The 17,356-nt window shown below is 52.3% G+C and overlaps 1 protein-coding gene across 5 annotated transcripts; it reads left to right on the plus strand.

Annotated features, from left to right (window-relative positions):
• Window positions 1-7,605: 7,605 nt before the first annotated feature.
• On the plus strand, window positions 7,606-15,529 carry LOC102009989 (putative uncharacterized protein encoded by LINC00521). Of its 5 annotated transcripts, none has more exons than XM_005390359.1 (8): window positions 7,606-7,661; window positions 7,957-8,026; window positions 8,176-8,415; window positions 9,714-9,796; window positions 11,843-12,021; window positions 13,261-13,404; window positions 14,600-14,716; window positions 15,281-15,529. In XM_005390359.1, exons 3-8 carry the CDS (start codon window positions 8,309-8,311, stop codon window positions 15,482-15,484), a joined length of 834 nt encoding a protein of 277 aa, XP_005390416.1. In that variant the 5' UTR covers window positions 7,606-7,661; window positions 7,957-8,026; window positions 8,176-8,308; the 3' UTR covers window positions 15,485-15,529. The 5 variants fall into 5 exon arrangements, with proteins under 5 accessions (XP_005390416.1, XP_005390415.1, XP_005390418.1 ...); XM_005390358.1 differs by having other exon boundaries at window positions 7,957-8,009; window positions 8,173-8,415; XM_005390361.1 differs by having other exon boundaries at window positions 7,957-8,009; window positions 8,173-8,415; window positions 13,261-13,395.
• The last annotated feature ends 1,827 nt before the right edge of the window (window positions 15,530-17,356 follow it).

Raw genomic sequence — 17,356 nt, forward strand, 5'->3', positions numbered from 1 at the left:
TGGGCATTGGTACCCAGCTGGTGGCCAAAGGCCGTGCCCAGGAGCATGATTACTCTCTGGCACTTATGGCCTCTGCACAGGGAAAAGCAAGTTCAGGCCAGACAGGGAGGTGCCAGTAGGTGGAAGCCAGGAAGTCAGTGGTCAGGGGCCATCACTGCTTTGCCAGGAAGCATCTGGGATGGTGTTTGTGAAGTTGAGTCCCACGGTGAATTCAGATCCTCTGAAGGTGACATGACTGAGCACAGGGCCATGCAGGGTCCCTTTGTGGGAGACACCCCCACGTCCCATCTGTAAAGTGAGAATGTTCACTCCTCCCCTCTGCTGAGCTTGTGGTGAGCACATGGGCACTGTCTCCAGCATTTGTGGGACCTGATGCAAAATGACAATGCAGGCCTCTTACTTAGAAATTATTAAGAGCTTTGAGAGAGCAGCAGAAGAACATTAAACTAGCCGTCCTGAGTGCAGGACCCTTGTACATGAGATCGGATGCAGAAAGGTTGTATAAACCAATGTGTTCAGGGCTCATGTGAGATGGTGATCAGCTGAAGGCAGCAGGTGGCTGAATGAGCACATAATAAACATCCCCCATGTGGAGCCAGGTCCCGTCCTCCAGCCAGAGTAACTGAGAGGATCAGCAGCTGCTGCAGACCCTGGGGAGCTGGACAGATTGTCCTCAGAATGGCCAGCTGGGCTCTTGACCTTGGCTAAGGCCCAGAACTTTGCTCCCAGGTCAGAGGGTTGGCAGCCTGGGACCCAGGCAAAAAAACACAGACAGACAAGAATTGCAGGCTGCTGGATAACACACCGTGATGTTCCAGTATGGAAGCCTGTTGGGGCCAAAGCACACTGCCCAGCGTACCAGTTGCTGGGTCCAATCCTCTGCCCAGGGTGAATGCTGCCAGTGTGAGGAGCTCCTGTACCTGCAGCTCTCAGTGCCCCCCAGCATGTCTGGTGGAGCACATGTCAGCCTCCTCCTGCCCCCCACCCTCTGGGGAGCCCTCAGGATTTCATCTGGGTATAGGGTTCTCTTGGTATGGTAAATTAACTAATGGTCAACTTGTAACGCCCAGCTGAACTGAGTAAGCACGATGCTGTGTGTGGAGGGCCCACCTGAGTGTTGTTGCCAACAGCACAAAAGAAGAACTGAAGGGGAAGATGGGGAGCTGTTGATTCTCCTGGAGAAGCTTGTCATGCTGGATTTCCTGGTATGAACTTAGCTGTTCTCATCATTGGAGGAGTTCAAGCCCTTGCTGTTGCTAAGGATGGGTGTGGTTCTCTTTGGGAGAGCTCTGTGTGCTCACTTCACCAGCACATATACTAAAATTAGGGGAGCTCTGGTCCTTACTTTGCGCATCACTTCCTGGCTCCAGGGCAGATCCCCCAGCTTGGTGGCACAGATCCTTCACTCTGCTTGTGCAGACTTTCTAGCTTCCACCACTGACTTTTGGGCCTTCCCAGAGCAGATCATTGCTGCAGACTTACATGAGACATTGTTATGGGCTCTAGACCTCCAGCTGGACTCATGGAGGACATTGCCATGGGCTCTACGTCTTCAGCTGTATTCTTTGGCTCTCTAGTGTGTGGATGGATCCCTTGTACTGCTCTGCATTTGACTTTTTGGGTGAATATTATAAAATAATCCTAAGAATTATGTGTCCTGTATTAAATCTATTCCCTTGCAAATCCTGACTACAACACTTGACTTGGGGTATTTGAAATTGAGACAAGTCAAACTCACATAGACCTTGCTTTTCATGCAACAGGACCCTGGATCTCTCAAGATCTAACCCTTCAATTCTTAGTATGTCTCTCAGCACCTTTCCTAAAACCACTCAGATGAGTTGTAGATTAGAAATCTGAGAGGGCTCAAACAGGTTCTCTTAAAGCCTCATCAGACCAAAGTCAATCTCTGGGCTCCTATCTGGAGGCTTTTGGGAGAAATCACTTCCAAACTTCTTGAACTTGTTGGCAGAGTTCCATTCCTTCTAGCCATGGGATGGAGTCCCTATTTTCCTGCTGACTGTCGACAGGAGACTGTCCTTAGCTCTAGTTACTACTCTGATCTATGCCCATGGCTTTGTACCATCTCAGCATCAATTGTTTCCATTCTGTTCCTACTTAGATAAACTCCTGAGTGTCATATCCCTTTAACAGCATCTTCTACTACCAGGTATAAAAATGCTCCGCCTTTAAAGGGCTTGTGTGATTACCATAGACTCACAGATAACATCTATATCTCAAGGTCAACACGTTTGTAACCCTAATCATATTCACAAAATCCAACTTCCAGGAAGATAGAAGAATGGTGAACAGCAGTGAAACAACCTCTTCAAGATTTGGTATCTAGACGCTGGAATATAGGAATGTGAGGAAGAGAACAATGAGAGAAGTGGGTCCCCAGGGCCCAGCAAGGGTCTGACATGAGAACTGAAGCCCATGGGGAGAGTGAAGAGAGAAACCTCAACACAGAATGAAGTGGCAAGTGGTACTTTCTCCCTTAGCCCTGACTCACTGAATAGGAGAGACAGCTCGAAACTACAGATACACAGTGACTACTGGCAACCCCAGAGGCCTTCACAGAGAAATTCACCAGTAGAACAAAGCAGCAAACAACAGACTGCAGTGGCTGGTGAGTTTGAGTTCAGGCATTCCCTAGGAGAAGGTGATTGGCCCATAGCCATCTCAGAGAGGGGCCAATTGAGCTCAGAACTCAAAGCAGCTTCAGACTGGCTCCATCTAGTGGCTCCCAGTGTCAGGGTGAGGTGGAACAAAGTTCAAGTCTGCAGGAGGTCAAAGAGCCTCGTTGAAACCCGCAGGGAGCTGAGTTCAAAACAATAGGAGATACATGGAATATTGCAGGCTGAACAAATTCGATTCCACCCTCAAAGCCAGAAATCAATCTGAACTTCACTGGAACTAAAAATGCAGGCTTGCTGGGATTATCCACTACCCTGCCATAAATCTACTGCTGGCTTGCTTGGATTAATCAACACAAATCTGGGCTCTGTCTGCCCACTCTGTCTACCAGTGACACAAGAGACACACCCTGAAATGAACTTTTTTCTTTTCTCATTTGTCTTTGTTTTTTTTATTTGTTTTGTTTTCTTGATTGTTTGTTCTTGTTTTTATATGAGTGTAAATATTCCTTCTCATTTTCTTGTTATCATTGTTCTGTTCTTGCTTTTATTTCTTCTTTCTTTCCCTCTAATCTTCTTCACCAGTTTCCCAAAGTTTACCTAGTCTTCCCTTGTCTCCTGCCTCACTTCTAATTTCTTCCTCTTCTACTTCTCCTTTTCTCCCCTACCTTCTTTTAAATTTTTCTCCCCTGAGGGTAAAATTGCCATATTTAAGGTATATTTACTATATACAATTTTCTGGTTTATTTTAGATTTTGTTGTATAACCATAAATATAATTCATATGGTTAAAGGTGGCAAATTAATAGTTGCCACAGTTTGACATCTTTTAGGCTGTGTTTAATGCTATCATTGCTGATTGTACTACTTTAGCCAAGTAATTGTTCTAATCAGTTGTTCTTCCTGGTATACCAAGACTGAGATTGCCTAAGGGTTGTAAACAGTACTATAGGCCAGCGCTGAAGAACCAGGAGCTAGATCAAATAGTCAGCATCTTCTTATCCCCAGTAAACTGAAGAGGTGGGATCTTGCAACAGGCTCAAAATTCAAAACCATCTACACCTGGAAGATATCTCTGAGAAAGAGTCATTTCCTAAGTGTTCTAAATATTAGCAATAAAGCTACCTCCCATAAGTAAATTTACAAGCATCAACCCAGGAAAAACCAAAAAAAAAAGAAAAAGAAAAAGAAGACATGTGAGCAAGATGCAACCACAGACTCCCAGCTCACTAACGGCAAATCCAGGGGTTAATGAGGTAGGATAATCTGAAAGCCTCCCACCTCTCTGAAGTGATAACAATGGAAGTAACAAAGAAGATATATGAAGCTCTAGAAAAAAATCAAATTAGAAATAATTTATCAGATAACTACAGAGATGGTGACCATAATGAAAGACGTAGTGACTCTGAAGCAGATACAGATTTTAAAAATAGAGGAGCTTAGGAAAATGGTGGAAACCATAAATGCCTAACATAGGAAAGAATGGAATCCATGAAACAGATTCAAACAGATATCCAGGAGATTAAAAATTCCATTGAAAGTATATGTAACAGAATGAGCCAGTGTGATGACAGAATATCAGATACTGAAGGCAGGATTGTGGTTAGCAATAATGAAAAGAAAAATTTCTTAAAAATAGCAAGGGACCATGAAAAATCAATCCAACAGATGCTAGATGATGCAAAGAAGAATAACATAAGATTGATAGGAGTAAATGGAAAAGCATGAGATTGTGCAAACAACATTAAAAAATCCTGTTCACAGAAGTAACGGCAGAAAACTTCCCAAATATGAAAAAAGAATTTGACATACAGGTAAGTGACGCATTTAGAACTCCAATTAGACATGCACAAAATCCCTGTCACCATGAAAGGGAACACATTCACAAGTGTGACTGGTCAGGGTGTTCCAGCCCAGGGACTTTGGAGGAAATTGCAGGGTGTTATGGTTTATGTCTAGATGTTCCCCCAAAGCCTCATACAGTCATGGGGCAGGCTTATAGAGTTTGTAATTGATTTCTGACCCAATGCTGGGATTATGGGTGTGAGTGCTGCACCCCGTCCCCGGGGCAAGGATCCTGCGTACAATATAAGGGAGGGAAAGAGGCTTGCTCCCCAACTCTTCCCTGTTTAGTCTTGTTGCTTTTGCTGTCTTCCACCACCATGAATTGTTGCTCCTCTGCCACACCACCCTGCTTTGGAGCCAGCTGATTATGGACTGAAACCTCCACAAACTGTGAGCTAAATAAACCTTTCCTTCCTTAATTTTGGGCATTGGGTATTTTGTCTCAGCAACAAGAGAAAAGTAACTAAGACACTGGGCATCTGATCCAGCCACCTCTTTTCTTCCCTCTTGCCTTGGCTTCCCAAGCACAGGACTTCTTGGCTCCCCGCTTGCTAATCATAGCTCCTATTTGGTCTCCTTCACTGCCTTCTCCCACCACCTGCAGCATTTTTAGGAACTTCAGGATTCCTACAAAAATGATAAAAAGAAAAGAATCTGGGCCACCCAGGGAGCTGGCAGTAGCCACTCTAGCTGGGGAATCTCAGCCCCAGCTCCAGGCAGCTTGTTCCCCAGGGGTAGGCGTGGCTTCCCCCATGCTGAAAAGATGGAATGTCAACCCGGGTTCTGGTGGTCCCACAGGAGGCTTTGGAAAGTGCAGAGTCGCCCTCTTGTGGGCTATAAGAGGGGAGCTCTGGTGCATGGGGTGAAAGCAAGCCTGCAAGACCCGCATGGAACTGGCCAGCACTTTTCCTGGATGGGCTGGAGAGTGTTCAAGAGAGGACCTGGGCTCAATCAGAATGGCTGTGGACCCGAGAGTAACCATAAGTGCTGGATATGGCAGCAGACCCACACAATGCAGCGTGACAATACTAGCAATTGATGCACAGTGCTTTATGGACATGTGCTAACTGAATCTCCACAACAGCTCTATGAGATAAGGTCTACAGTACTGCCCCACACCCCATCCACAGTTTCAGTTACTTATGATCAACTCAGGTCCAAAATTACTAAGTGGAAAATTCCAGGAATAATTCCTAAGTTTTACATTGTGTGCTGTGCCATTCTTCTGAGCAATGTGATGAAATCTTGTGCCATTTCACTTGTAGTTTAGGTCTGGGGAGTCTCCCAAAAGCCTAATGTGTGTGGCAGGTGATTGGATCATGGGGCGCTGTACTTACCAGTGGATCAGTCCATGATGATTCCATGTCTGGTTTGCTATTGGGAGGTGGGACCTGGTTACAGGTGGGTCACTGGGGATGTGATACAGAAGGGTTCATTTCCTTCCCAGGAGCCTCCTTTCATTCTCTGCTTTCTGGTCACCATGATGTGAGAAGCTGCCCTCCACCAGACTTTTCCACCATGCCCTTCCTTCCTTCCATAGAGCTGGCCAACTATGGACCAAATCCTCTAAAACCCATGAGCCAAAAGAAACCTCTCTTCCTTTTAGTGGTGGGTGGTGGGTGTTTTGTCCCAGTGACAAGAAATTAACTAAGACATCACTACTTCCAGCCCAGGATGTGAATCATCCCTGTGTTCAGGGTATCCATGCTGTATATGCTACCCACCTATTGGTCATATATAACTATTATAACTGTTTAACTTTATTATTAGTTATAAAATCACTGAATTACTGTACCACTTACTATTTTACTTACTATATATTAATCACTTACTATGTCTAACTTATAAGGAACTGTATCACAGGTATGTATGGGAACAATATTAGCCAAATAGGTTTTAGTACTGTCTGTAGGTTTAGGCCTCCCCTGGGGGTCTTGGAATGCATTTTCCAGATATAAGGAGAATCTACTGTATAGTCAAGCCCATTTTTCAGAGGAAGAAACTGAGGCTCAGCAAGACTAAGAGACCCACCCAAGATCAGACAACTCATGACTAAAGAGGTGCTGGTGACACATACATGTGCTTATTGTCCTTCAAGGCAGAAATTGATGACTTTCAATGCCATAGCTTGAGTCTGGAATGTTCCCAAAGGCTCATGTGTTAAAGGCATGGTCCCCAGCATGGTGCTACTGAAGGTAGAGCCTAGGCAATAGAACAGTCTTTCCTGTGACTACAGGAAAGATGCTACAGGGAGATGATTCCATCACTGAGGTTCAGAGCAGGGAGGTAACATGGCCTGCGGATGGCGAAACTTGAACCCAGGTCCCTGAAAGCCTCTGTTGTGAGTGGAGATTCTTCCCGGGGAAGGTTCTGGCTCTGGGGATCAGAGGAATGATCATGTCCCTGGCTTCCCTTAGACCTGGCTCCCAGGTCAGAGAACACCTTCCCATCCCTCAACTAGGGAGAATGACCCCTCAAGACACTGCAGGAAGTTGGAGGCTGAGGCAGGAAGCTGCATGTCACTCCTGTAGGGACCAATTCGCTACCCACTCCTCTGTGGGCCTGGAGCCAAAGCTGTGCCTCTGTCTCTCTCCTAAGAGGGCCCTGGCACAGGAGACCTGGTCCAGACCTGGCCCTGGAGCACCCCAGGACCCTCATGGGTGGCTCCCCAACTCTGAGTGGGGAGCCTTCCCTTGTGCAAGGCAAAGATGGGGTGGGGGGCTGGACCAGGCTGGGCCCAGAGCAGGAGCCCAGCACAGCTTCCTGGCCCTTAGACTCTGAATCTTGCTGCCCCTTGCACCAGGGCTGGAAGAGGTTGCTGAGAGTCCCTGCAGGGAGCAAAGTCACTAAGCAATGCCACGGAAGCAACAGGCCAGGTTGTCATCCTCACTCTGCCCAACCCTAACCTGGCTTCACAGTGTCCCCATTCCCCCAAAGCCCTCTGCCCACCCGCCCCAGCAGCCAGCTCCTGTGCGCTGTGCACTTCCTTTCCTTCATGCCCCACCTGTGGGCAGCCCAAATCCCACTGGCCTGGCAGGGTGTGCAAGACAGACACATCCTGAGGACAGAAACCAGCATTGTGATGTCACAGCCCATCTGTGGCTTTGTGCTTGGAGCAGTGGGTGAGTCAGCAGGGCCCCTTCCTCCTCCTGGTGCATAGGAACGTGTGTCCTGGGCTGAGGTCAGACAGGCTGGGCCCGCGGCCTCACTTTCTCACTCTGCTTCCTCATACCTTGGGGCTGACCCTGCAGATGGCCAGGGAGGGGAGGTCTTGCAGTGGGCCAGGGGCCCAGGAACTGAGCTGCAAGGCTGTGATGGACTCCCTGCCAGCTGGACCACCCCTAAGGCTGGCCATGACCTTGCTCACTGTCTCTGTCAGCGTCCAGTCCAGCTCTTTAAGCCCTGCGTGAGCTCAGAGTTTGCAGTGGGTGGGACGCGGGTGGACAGAGTATGATGACCCCATGGTTCTTTCCCAGATGTTGCCGGAAACTAGCACCTGTTGGAAGCCCTCCCAGAATCTTGGTGCCTGGTAACTAAAATTTAGAGGTGATGGGGCTGTAGCACTGGGGTGGTGAGGATCCATCTCAAAGGCCTTGACCTTTGAAATCAATGAGCCCAAGTCCAAAGTCAGGCCTGCTCTATGACCTTGAGCTGGTCACAGCTGCTGAGACTCTGCTTTCTTTGCTGTGAAGTAGAGTGCACATCCTGACGTCAGAGGGCTACAGAGAGGATCCAGAGAGGAAGCTGCCTCTGCAACTGTCCGGTTAGGTCCACCTGCCTCCTGCACGGCTTACCCACCTCCTACGCAGCCTGGAACCGTGAGGATCAATGCTGCTGGCCGTGGACACGGGCCAAAGAGCTGGCCCGAACGACCCTGGTGACAAGGACAGGGATCTGAAGATGCTCTTGCACCAACTCTGCCACCTTCAGGCCAAGTATGAGCTGTGCCAGGCCTACTGTCCCCTACCCTGGCCTTTACCCCAAGTGACTGGGATGAAGCAAAACTGCCCCCAGAGGAGACCAGGCCAAGAAAGTAGATAAGAGCGGTGGGATGGCTGGAAGAAAACCCTGGCCGTGGGGTGGCTGTGGGGACAGGCCAGTGGCGTGGCCGTCATCCTGCAGTCTCAGCTCCCCTTTGACCTCACGTCTGGGGCCACTCCCAGGCCTGTTGGGGCTGCGTGTCCTCATCGGGAAGGAGGGGCTCTGGGGGGCTGTCCCTGTGCCCCATCAGCACGGGGCCTCTGAAGTCAGTCTGTTTCTGCTGCCCTGGCTCTGAGTGGAGACCCTGGGCCCTCACCCCACTTAGAAGGGACTTAAATTACTGGCCACCTGTAAAAGTCTGAAGCTGGTGCAAAAGGTGGGTCCCTGAGCAGTGTTAGGAAACAAGATCCAGCCTTGTTGTGAAGACCTCAGGGGGCTTCTGATCCCGGGATGAGCGGCGCTGCTGTGGTCCGTAACTGCGGCCCATGGCTGCGGCCTCCACAGTACTTGTGAGAAAGACCTGAGTTTTTCAGGTTTATCGACTAAGAATGCAGCGGCTTGCTCCGGGTCACTTGGCAATTGCTCAGCGATCCTACCCAGGCCCCTGTTGGCGCAGTCAGAGGGTGTGGACAGGCTGAGGCCAGCACAGCCCGCCTCTTCCCTCTGCCCTTGAGCTCTGACCTTGACTGGGCCCAGGGTAGGCAGCCTGCTGGGCACGGTGTGGGGGTTCCTTGTCCTTGAGTCAAGCCAGGGGCTTGGGGAGTGCCCGGCCTCAGGCTGAGCCTCGCGATGTGATGGGTACCCGTGTGTGTCCCTGCCAGCTGTGGGAGGGTCTCACAGCCCCTGAGCGCAGGCTGCCAGCCCCACATGGACAAAGGGAAGCATCGGGCCCCGGTCACCAGCTGGGAGGGGTGTTCTGCCTGCTGGGTGGCCTTGGCCACCACCTATCCCCCTCCAGGAGGGACATAGGAGACTCTGACACTGAGAGGACCTGGTCCTCACTGTCTGCATTTCCCCCTTTGCTGCCTGAACACCAGAAATCATTTGACCTGTATGTGACTCGGTTTGCTCCCCAGTAAGACAGGGGCAGGTAAGACTGTCCCCAGTAAGACTGTCAGTCAGTGGCAGTCTGATAGGTAGCAAATGGCCGGCCCAGCACAGGCCTAAGCAGGAGGTCTGTGGAGGGTGGCCCAGGCTGGGGCCATGTGGGATTCTCACCATACCAGGTTCTCACCGTGTCTCAACTCCACAGGCAGAGAAAGCTGGAGAGAGAGCTACAGAGATACAAGCCATTCGCAGACTATCTGAGGAAGGTCCTAGAGAGAATCCCCAAAGGTACGTGGCTTCCCAGAAAGCCTGTCCCCTCCATGCTGGGACACAGCACGTGACCTCACTGAGTCTGAGTTGCTCATCTGCAGCCCGAGGACACACAAAGCGACACTATTGTAGCTGAGAAGGACACAGGTGCCCAAATCAGGCTGCCTGGTTCCCCACCCAACACAACCTGACAACCAAGTGGGCTCTGAGGGGCCTCAGGGTCTTGATTTCTTTCTCTGTAAAATGAGCGCAGTAGCTGTGGGGGCTGCATAAACCCATCCATCGGTATGAGCACAGAGTGTTGTGCCTGGCATTGAGCTCCAGTAAGTCAGCCACGATGACGGTTGCAGTCACCCCTGCATCCGAGTCTGCAGGTTCCATCAGCCTTGGATTGAACATCTGCGAAAAACAAACTCGCACCTGTGCTGCACAGTTTTTCTTCCTGCCATTTTCCAGTGTGGTAGAAAAACTACCAACACCACGGTGACAGTGTGCTGGGCACCGTGAGTCACGGAGGGACGTTTAAAGCACATGGGGGTCAGGTAGGTTCTCTCTAAACTCCGCACCTTTTCAGAGAGGGATTGAGCCTGTTGGGGTTACGGAGATTGGTGTGTTATGGTTTGTGTCTGGATGTCCCCCCAAAGACACATGCAGTCATGGGGCGGGCTTTTAGAGTTTATGATCCATCCATGGTCCAATGCTGGAATTATGGGTGGGAGTGCTACACCCACCCTGGGGTAGGCAGTTTGCATATGAAAGAGAGAGAAAGAGCCTGCTTGCTGCCACTCCTCCCCTTTTGCTCTGGCTGTATTTGCTATCATCCACCGCTATGAATGATTGCCCTTTGCCATGTGCCACCCTGCCTTGGAGCCAGCCAAGTACGGACTGAAACCTCCACAGACTGTGAGCTGAATAAACCTTTCCTTCCTTAATTTTGGATGTCAGGTATTTTGTCCCAGCAACAAGAGAAAAGTAACCGAGACAGGGATGGGGCATCCCTGAGACCACTCCCACCCATACTGTGGGACAAGTGTGTTTTTTGCTCATCTATGGTTTTTTGGTTGGTTTTGCTATTATTTAATAAACACTAAAACTGAAATGGGTTTTAGTGTTTTGTTTTGTTTTGTTTTGTCTTGTCATAATTTGTGCCCAAGCTGGCTGTTAAAAGTGCCTCCAGCTCATTAGAAAAAGGAAGGACAAACAAAAAGACATTTTACGATCATCATTATTAGTTTAACATCATAAAAAATAGGAATAATTATTACCATTTATTAGATACTTATTCTGTGCCAAACTCTTCAGCCAGCTTTTTTATATCCTTCCAAGCTTCTGCTCACTGTGTTACCTGGGCTCAGAGAGGGTAAGGAACTTGTTCAAGGTCGCCCGGTCAGGAGGCCACGGGGCTGTGTCTCAGCATCTGGTCTATCTGACCTCGTAGCCACAGAGCTTGGTTTTATAAAGGTGTTACTGCCTGCCAAGGGGCTATGGGAGCCTCGACTCTGTCCTAGAGGTCAGGAGAGGCTTCAGAGAGGAGGTGACTTCTCAGGAGCTCAAGTGAGCTTGGCAAAGGGCAGGGCGCTGCAGGAGAGGGAAGAGCGCCCTGCTTGGCCACCATAGCAGGGTGGGCGCATGCGCTGGAGCTGGCAGGGCTGCTGAGGTGGCCTTGAGTGCCGAGCCAAGGGAGAGCAGAGGGCCCTCAGCCAAGTGTGGGCCTTGAAGTGACCCTGGATCCAGCTGCTGTGGCCTCCAGTTTGGGGCCTTCCTGACTCAGCGGCTCAGCCCTATTTGACTCACCCAAAATGAGTCACCAGTTCCGCCCTCCCCTGGGAGTCAGAATCTGCTGCTGCCCTTGGGCGTCTCCCACCTCCTCACCTGCAGCCTAGGTCCAGAATCTGGGTTCTCAGCTGCCACCAGCGAACTTATCAATGTCCTGCCTCTCCCGGGGTCGGGGGAGGCACCAGGCGCTGTCTCAGAGCCCGAGGGCAGGATCACCTGCCCCTCAGCCCAGGGCTCCGGCAGAATTCCCAGCCGCGGCATCACCCACCCAAGCCCCATTCCCCTCAGGCTGCAGCGATGCAGAGAAGCCCGAGGCAGCCGGGCTGGAGGCCCTGGTGCGGCGCTACGGGAAGCTCCTCACGGCCAGCAGGGAAGCCCAGAAGCAGCTGGACGCCTTCTGCCAGATGACCCGGGCAGCGCACGAGGCACTGGAGTCCCTAGAGGACAGCCGCAAGGCCCTCCTGCCGGTGAGAGCCACCTGCAACCTGGACGTCCCCTGGCAGGGAGAGTCTCAGTGGGAGGTCCCTCCAGACCCCGCCCTGTGTCCCCTGGGTCCCCTCTCCTTCACTGCTGACTGCCTTTGTGCACAGTAGAAAAACTAAGAGCTGTGGGTTCAGAAAGACTGGGGTTCTGGTCCCTGCTTGGCTACTGAAAAGCTGTGAGAGGCATCTGTGCCCTCTCTGAGCGTCAATTTCCTCGTTTGTCAAATAACACACAACATATCCTACCTGTTAGGGTTCTCGTGAGACACCACAGAACTGTCTCACTGGCAGGCATGTGGCACATACCTGCAATCCCAGCTTCGTGGGAGGCTGAGGCAGGAGGATCACAAATTCTGGGCTAGTAGGGGCAACGTAGGGAGACCCCTGTCTCAACATAAAATAAAGGGCTGGGGACCTGGCTCAGTGGTAGGAAGCTTGTCTAGCATGGGCAAAGCACTAGGTTGAATCCCCACGACTGCAAAACACAAAAAAGCTCAGAAATCCCATGATGTATAGAACTTTTGTAGGCTGCACATTCCAGATAGAGGGGCGGGACCCTTCCCAGCAAAGGCCTGGAATTCTGATGTCTGCGGGCCCTGGGACCCCGGCATGATGTTTGGAGAGTTGCTGCCCCCTAGTGGCAAGTCTGCAAAACTACCCCATTTGGCAGCTTTTTCCCCTTCCAAGAACCAGGTCCACTCCTGGGCTGGACCCTGTGAGAAGCAGTTTAGGAGTCTGTGGCCTTTGAATCTCCAGTACCTGGAAGCAGGACTCGGAGGAAGGCGAGTGTGGTGACCATGCTAGTTGTGGGCAGGACCCTGTCCTTCCTGAGAGCTTTGACGTCGTCCCTCCAGGGGCCTCCCCACTCAGTGAATGTTAATGACCTAACACTGCATGAAGTATTACTTATCTTAACTGCCGAGGCCCCCTTTAATTTCCCACCTGAGACTCAGCCTTACTATTCTTCCCATTTTTGCGGTGAGGAAAGGAAACCTCAGAGAAGAGAGGTCACTTGTGTTTGTCCCACATCTTCCTAATTCGCAGTCCAGGGCGTCCTCACACAGTCCCAAGGCTGTGTCCACCCTGCTGTTGGCTCCGGCTCTGGTGAGCAGCAGTGGACCTGGGCAGAACCCGTCCTCCCTCTCTGGCCCTGCAGCCACCCCCACTCAGGCAGCTCCTGCAGGCAGATGGGTGCCCTGGGATGACCCAACCCACTCGCCGCAGAGCCTCAAGATCCGGCTGTGTCAGCTGCAGAAGAAGTGTCACCACAAGCAGGAGCAGTGGAGGCAGGTGCAAGCCGGCATGGCCCACCAGAACAGCCCAGGCTTTGACACACACGCCCACCCTGGAGGCCACAATGTGAGCTGGGTATGGGGGATCTGGGAGCTGCAGCCTCCGTTAGTAGCATCACCTTGACACACACACACACACACACACACACACACAACATACGTATGCACACAGATACACAGACACCACACACATGGTCACACAGACGTGGCTGTTTGCTGTCACAGGCTTCTCTAAGCCAGAGCTGAAATGAGTGTGGTGACTATGCTAGTCGTGGGCTGTTTGCTGTCACAGGCTTCTCTAAGCCAGAGCTGAAATGAGTGTGGTGACTATGCTAGTCGTGGGCAGGACCTTCCGGATGAGAAAACGGAAGGCTCAGGTAGCTAAAGACGGAGCTCTGCCAAGAACCAGAGCTGAGACCTGAGACCCAGGGCTGGCAGCATGTTGGGTGCTCAGTCAAACGCTGTACAGTGTGTCTGGTTAGTAATGAAAAGATGCCAGGGCCCCAGGCGAGTGACATGCATGTCTTTGGTGATTCTGGCATCTCTCTGATCATGACCTGGCCATGTGGAGCACAGGGCCAATGCCCCCACCAAGGCCAGGACTTCAGATTAAGCTTTGCACTGCCCCGACTGGCCAAGGAAGGGGTCTGGTCATCCTGGAGCCCCAGCTTTCTCAGCAGACCCTGTGTCCTTCCGGTTTTGGAGACTGCTGAGGACTCTGGAGACCAAGACCCAGGGCTGGGAGCTATGCCAGGCATCCTCCCCTGGGCAGGATGCGGTCACTGAGGGACTTCAGGACCTCTTTGGGCTCAGATTGACCTGGCCCAGTGGGATTAGGCTTTGTGGGATACAGGAAGGTGGGGGCTGCTGGTCTCTATCCAAGGGGCTTCCAAGGGGATGTGGTCCCTCTGTGTCTTTCTTCCTAAAGGAAAGCCAAGGCGGCCACAACTGGCTCTCAGGCCATGACTGTGGAGGTCTGAAGTGTAAGGCTCCAGCGCTGCCTGGAGGGGGAGCCACGGGCCTGCCTGGCCCACTCGGAGGAGGCCCACAGATGTTCCCAGAGAAGAGGACCCCCTGAGACGTGTTTACCGGGCCTCTCTCTTAGCAGGGGAGGGCATGCAGGCCTCTTTCAAGCACTGGGAGCAGAATACAGACTGGGAAGGACCAAGGCTCCTGGCCTGGCCCCAGGACACTTCTCCGCCTGTGTGAGCTGGGAACAGGGCATGGAGCGGGGGATGCTGGGAGGGGCCTGAGCTTTTGTTCTCCCGCAGGGCCGGCTGCTCAGCTACATGCAAGTGGCCATCCACAACATGGCCCAGCAGTGCTGCCCTCCGGCCCATGGCATCCCCACGGGCATGGGCCTCTTCTCCCAGCTGGACCTGATTCAGGTAAGATGGGCTGATAGCCTCGGGCTCCCCCCAGCCGACAGCAGCCTGAGCTTGCCCTGGGCTCTGACCCACACCGCCCCTCTTTCCAAGAAAAGGAAAGAAACGATGTGAGGGAGTCCCCAGGGTCCCCACATCCATCACAGTAGGCCTCTGGGTAAACATCTGTCAGCACTCGGCCAGCACCCACGAGTCTCCCACATGTGCTCAGCATTGTGCTAGGTAAAAAGCTGGAGATGGGGAGAGACAAAGGCTTAAGAAATGCATGACCCTCAGAGGGGCAGGCTGGACACGGGAGGGTGGACTTCTCAGAGGAAGCAGGGAAAAGAGGCTGCCGGCCACATTCAGGAAGTCACACAAGGATCCAAGGGTCTGGACACCTCATCCTCTGCTTCTGCCCCTCCTAGGCTGGGCAACTTCAGAGAAGTCACACCCTCACCGGGCCTCAATTTGCTCAGGCCCCTGGTGAGAGCTGAGATGCAGGCCAAGCTTTGACGGTGTTTTGTCCCCTGGGAAGTGGCATCCCGGGGCCGAAGCACTGTCAGGTGAGAGACATTTCCTTCCCAGGCATTTATATTGGACAAGATGGAGACCGTGAGGATGATCTCACTGCTCACAGAACCCAGGGTGTGCTGGGCAGGGGACAGCCTCAGGGACAAGAGCCTGAGAAAGCATCCCAGGCCCTTCAGGAAGTGGCCAATGAACCAGGCCACGTCCCCCAGGACCCCCTTTCCCAGTGGCCAGGCTTCGGAGTGCTCCAGCCTGTCCTGACGGCCGCCTTCCCGGCCAAGGCATCACGACCAACCGGCTTCCTTACCTGCTTTGCCTCCTGTTTCTGTCACTACCTGAGGGGTTGAGAGACCGCCTGCGGCAGTAAAGGGGCAGGTGCAGCGCCCATGCTGGGGCCCGCAGGGCTGCCTGGGCTTGGGGGGAGGTGACAACAGAGGGACAGGAAGCCCCAGATTGGCACCTGCTCATCCGGAAGTCAGGGCTGTGTTCCCATGGTCACTGGGGGGCCCACAGTAGGTAGGAAGGGAGCACTGGAGCAGATGAGCGAGGTTCCTGCTGGGGTGCCTGAGGACTGCCACTCACTGCACTGTCCTCATAACCCAAGTGCCAGGAAGCACTGGTTTCCTAGCTTCCCTTTACAGGAGGAAGCCGCAGCCTAATGTAGCCATGTGGCTTGACCAGGTCACGTAGCCAGTTGAGAGGTCAGGCTGGGACGTGAACTGAAGTGCAGGCGCTCCGAGCTGAACTCCGTCCCTGTTAACCACCTCAGTGAACAAGGCGTAACACGCACTGGGTGCCCGAAGCGAGTCACAGCTCACGTTCAGGCCCGGGTAGCAGCTCCCAGGCAGAGGAAGTGGGCGTGTGCTCCTGCGGGTCCCCGCTACGCAAAGGGCGGCTGGGGACCCACGTCAGTGACACTGAGTGAGGGTCTGGGAGGGAGGCAGAGGCTGCGTTCTCACAAGATACCAGGCCACCCATACGCTCCCTTGGCCTGACTGTGCGGCTCTGAGCTAAGCCAGGCACCGCCCTCCAGGAGAAATGGACCTTCCAGGATGGCAGGCTGCGTGCACTGCGGTGACACTGGCTCTACCCTCAGAGCACCTGCCTGTTGGTCATCGCTTAGTTGTTTGGACGTTTATTGCCCCAGCTTGAATACTCAAAGGTTCATCTTGACCACACATCCCAGCACCCAGGGCGCAGGCTAGCACAGAACAGGCCCTCAGTAAATGTGTGCTGGGTGAGCACATTGTTACAGCCTCGGAGTAAATGATGAATGAATGAATGAGAGTCTTAAGAAAAGGAATGACTCTCTAAGTGAAAACTGTAAGGAAATTGGAGAAGCCAAAAGTGAGGGACATGCGGTAGAGGGTGCAGAGGGATCTTTGCCAGCACCTGACCTTTGGGTCAGCCAAGTCCCACGCACAGGTGTGGTGAATACCTGGGGCCACACTACTTCCCAGAACAAGCTGCCTCCTCAGTAGCCCCAAAGATGAGCCCTACTGTGCTGGCCGTGGGTCCACGCATTATTCGGCGGATCACTGGGGGAAGAGTGATTCCCTCCGTCCCAGCTACGCAGCATCACAAAGCACAAAGTACAGCAGTGCTGTCACCAGTCCCCAGCACTGCTGCCCAGAAGCAAGGGAGCAGGGGCCTCTGGACCCAGGCTGAACATGGTGGCTGAACATAAGAGCTGGCAGACCTCGGTCTGGGACTCACAGGGTCCTTTCCAGCCCCAGTGGCCCTTAAAACATAGAACTGGGTTGGCTGGGATGGGAAGGGACAGATTCACAGGCGAGGCCCCAAGATGCAGCTGAAACTGTGTGTGTGTGTGTGTGTGTGTGTGTGTGTGTGTGTGTGTGTCTGTATGCGAACAGCTAAGTTTCTGTCTGTGACAAAATCATTCACAAGGCCTGGGTAGATTATCAGAAACTCTGGGAATAGATCTGGGAAGATCGAGCACAAAGGAAGGTCTTGGGATATCTGTAAGATTGATGGGTAGAGACCTGGTATGGTTGGCATATGACTGTAATCACAGCACTCCTGAGGCTGAGGCAGGAGGACTGCAAGCTCCAGGCCAGCCTGGACAATTTAGGGAGACTCTGTCTCAAAAACAACAAAACAACAAAAAGCAAA

The sequence above is a fragment of the Chinchilla lanigera genome, unplaced genomic scaffold (genome assembly GCF_000276665.1).
Source record: "Chinchilla lanigera isolate Chin_1 unplaced genomic scaffold, ChiLan1.0 scaffold00037, whole genome shotgun sequence".
NCBI classification, from domain to species: Eukaryota; Metazoa; Chordata; class Mammalia; order Rodentia; family Chinchillidae; genus Chinchilla; species Chinchilla lanigera.

Coding starts and splice junctions, on each gene's coding strand:
- LOC102009989 (XM_005390359.1), top strand. CDS start 8,309: ATGCTGCTGGCCGTGGACACGGGCCAAAGAGCTGGCCCGAACGACCCT. Junction 8,416..9,713: donor CTCTGCCACCTTCAGGCCAA/GTATGAGCTGTG, acceptor TCAACTCCACAG/GCAGAGAAAGCTGGAGAGAG. Junction 12,022..13,260: donor GCCGCAAGGCCCTCCTGCCG/GTGAGAGCCACC, acceptor CACTCGCCGCAG/AGCCTCAAGATCCGGCTGTG.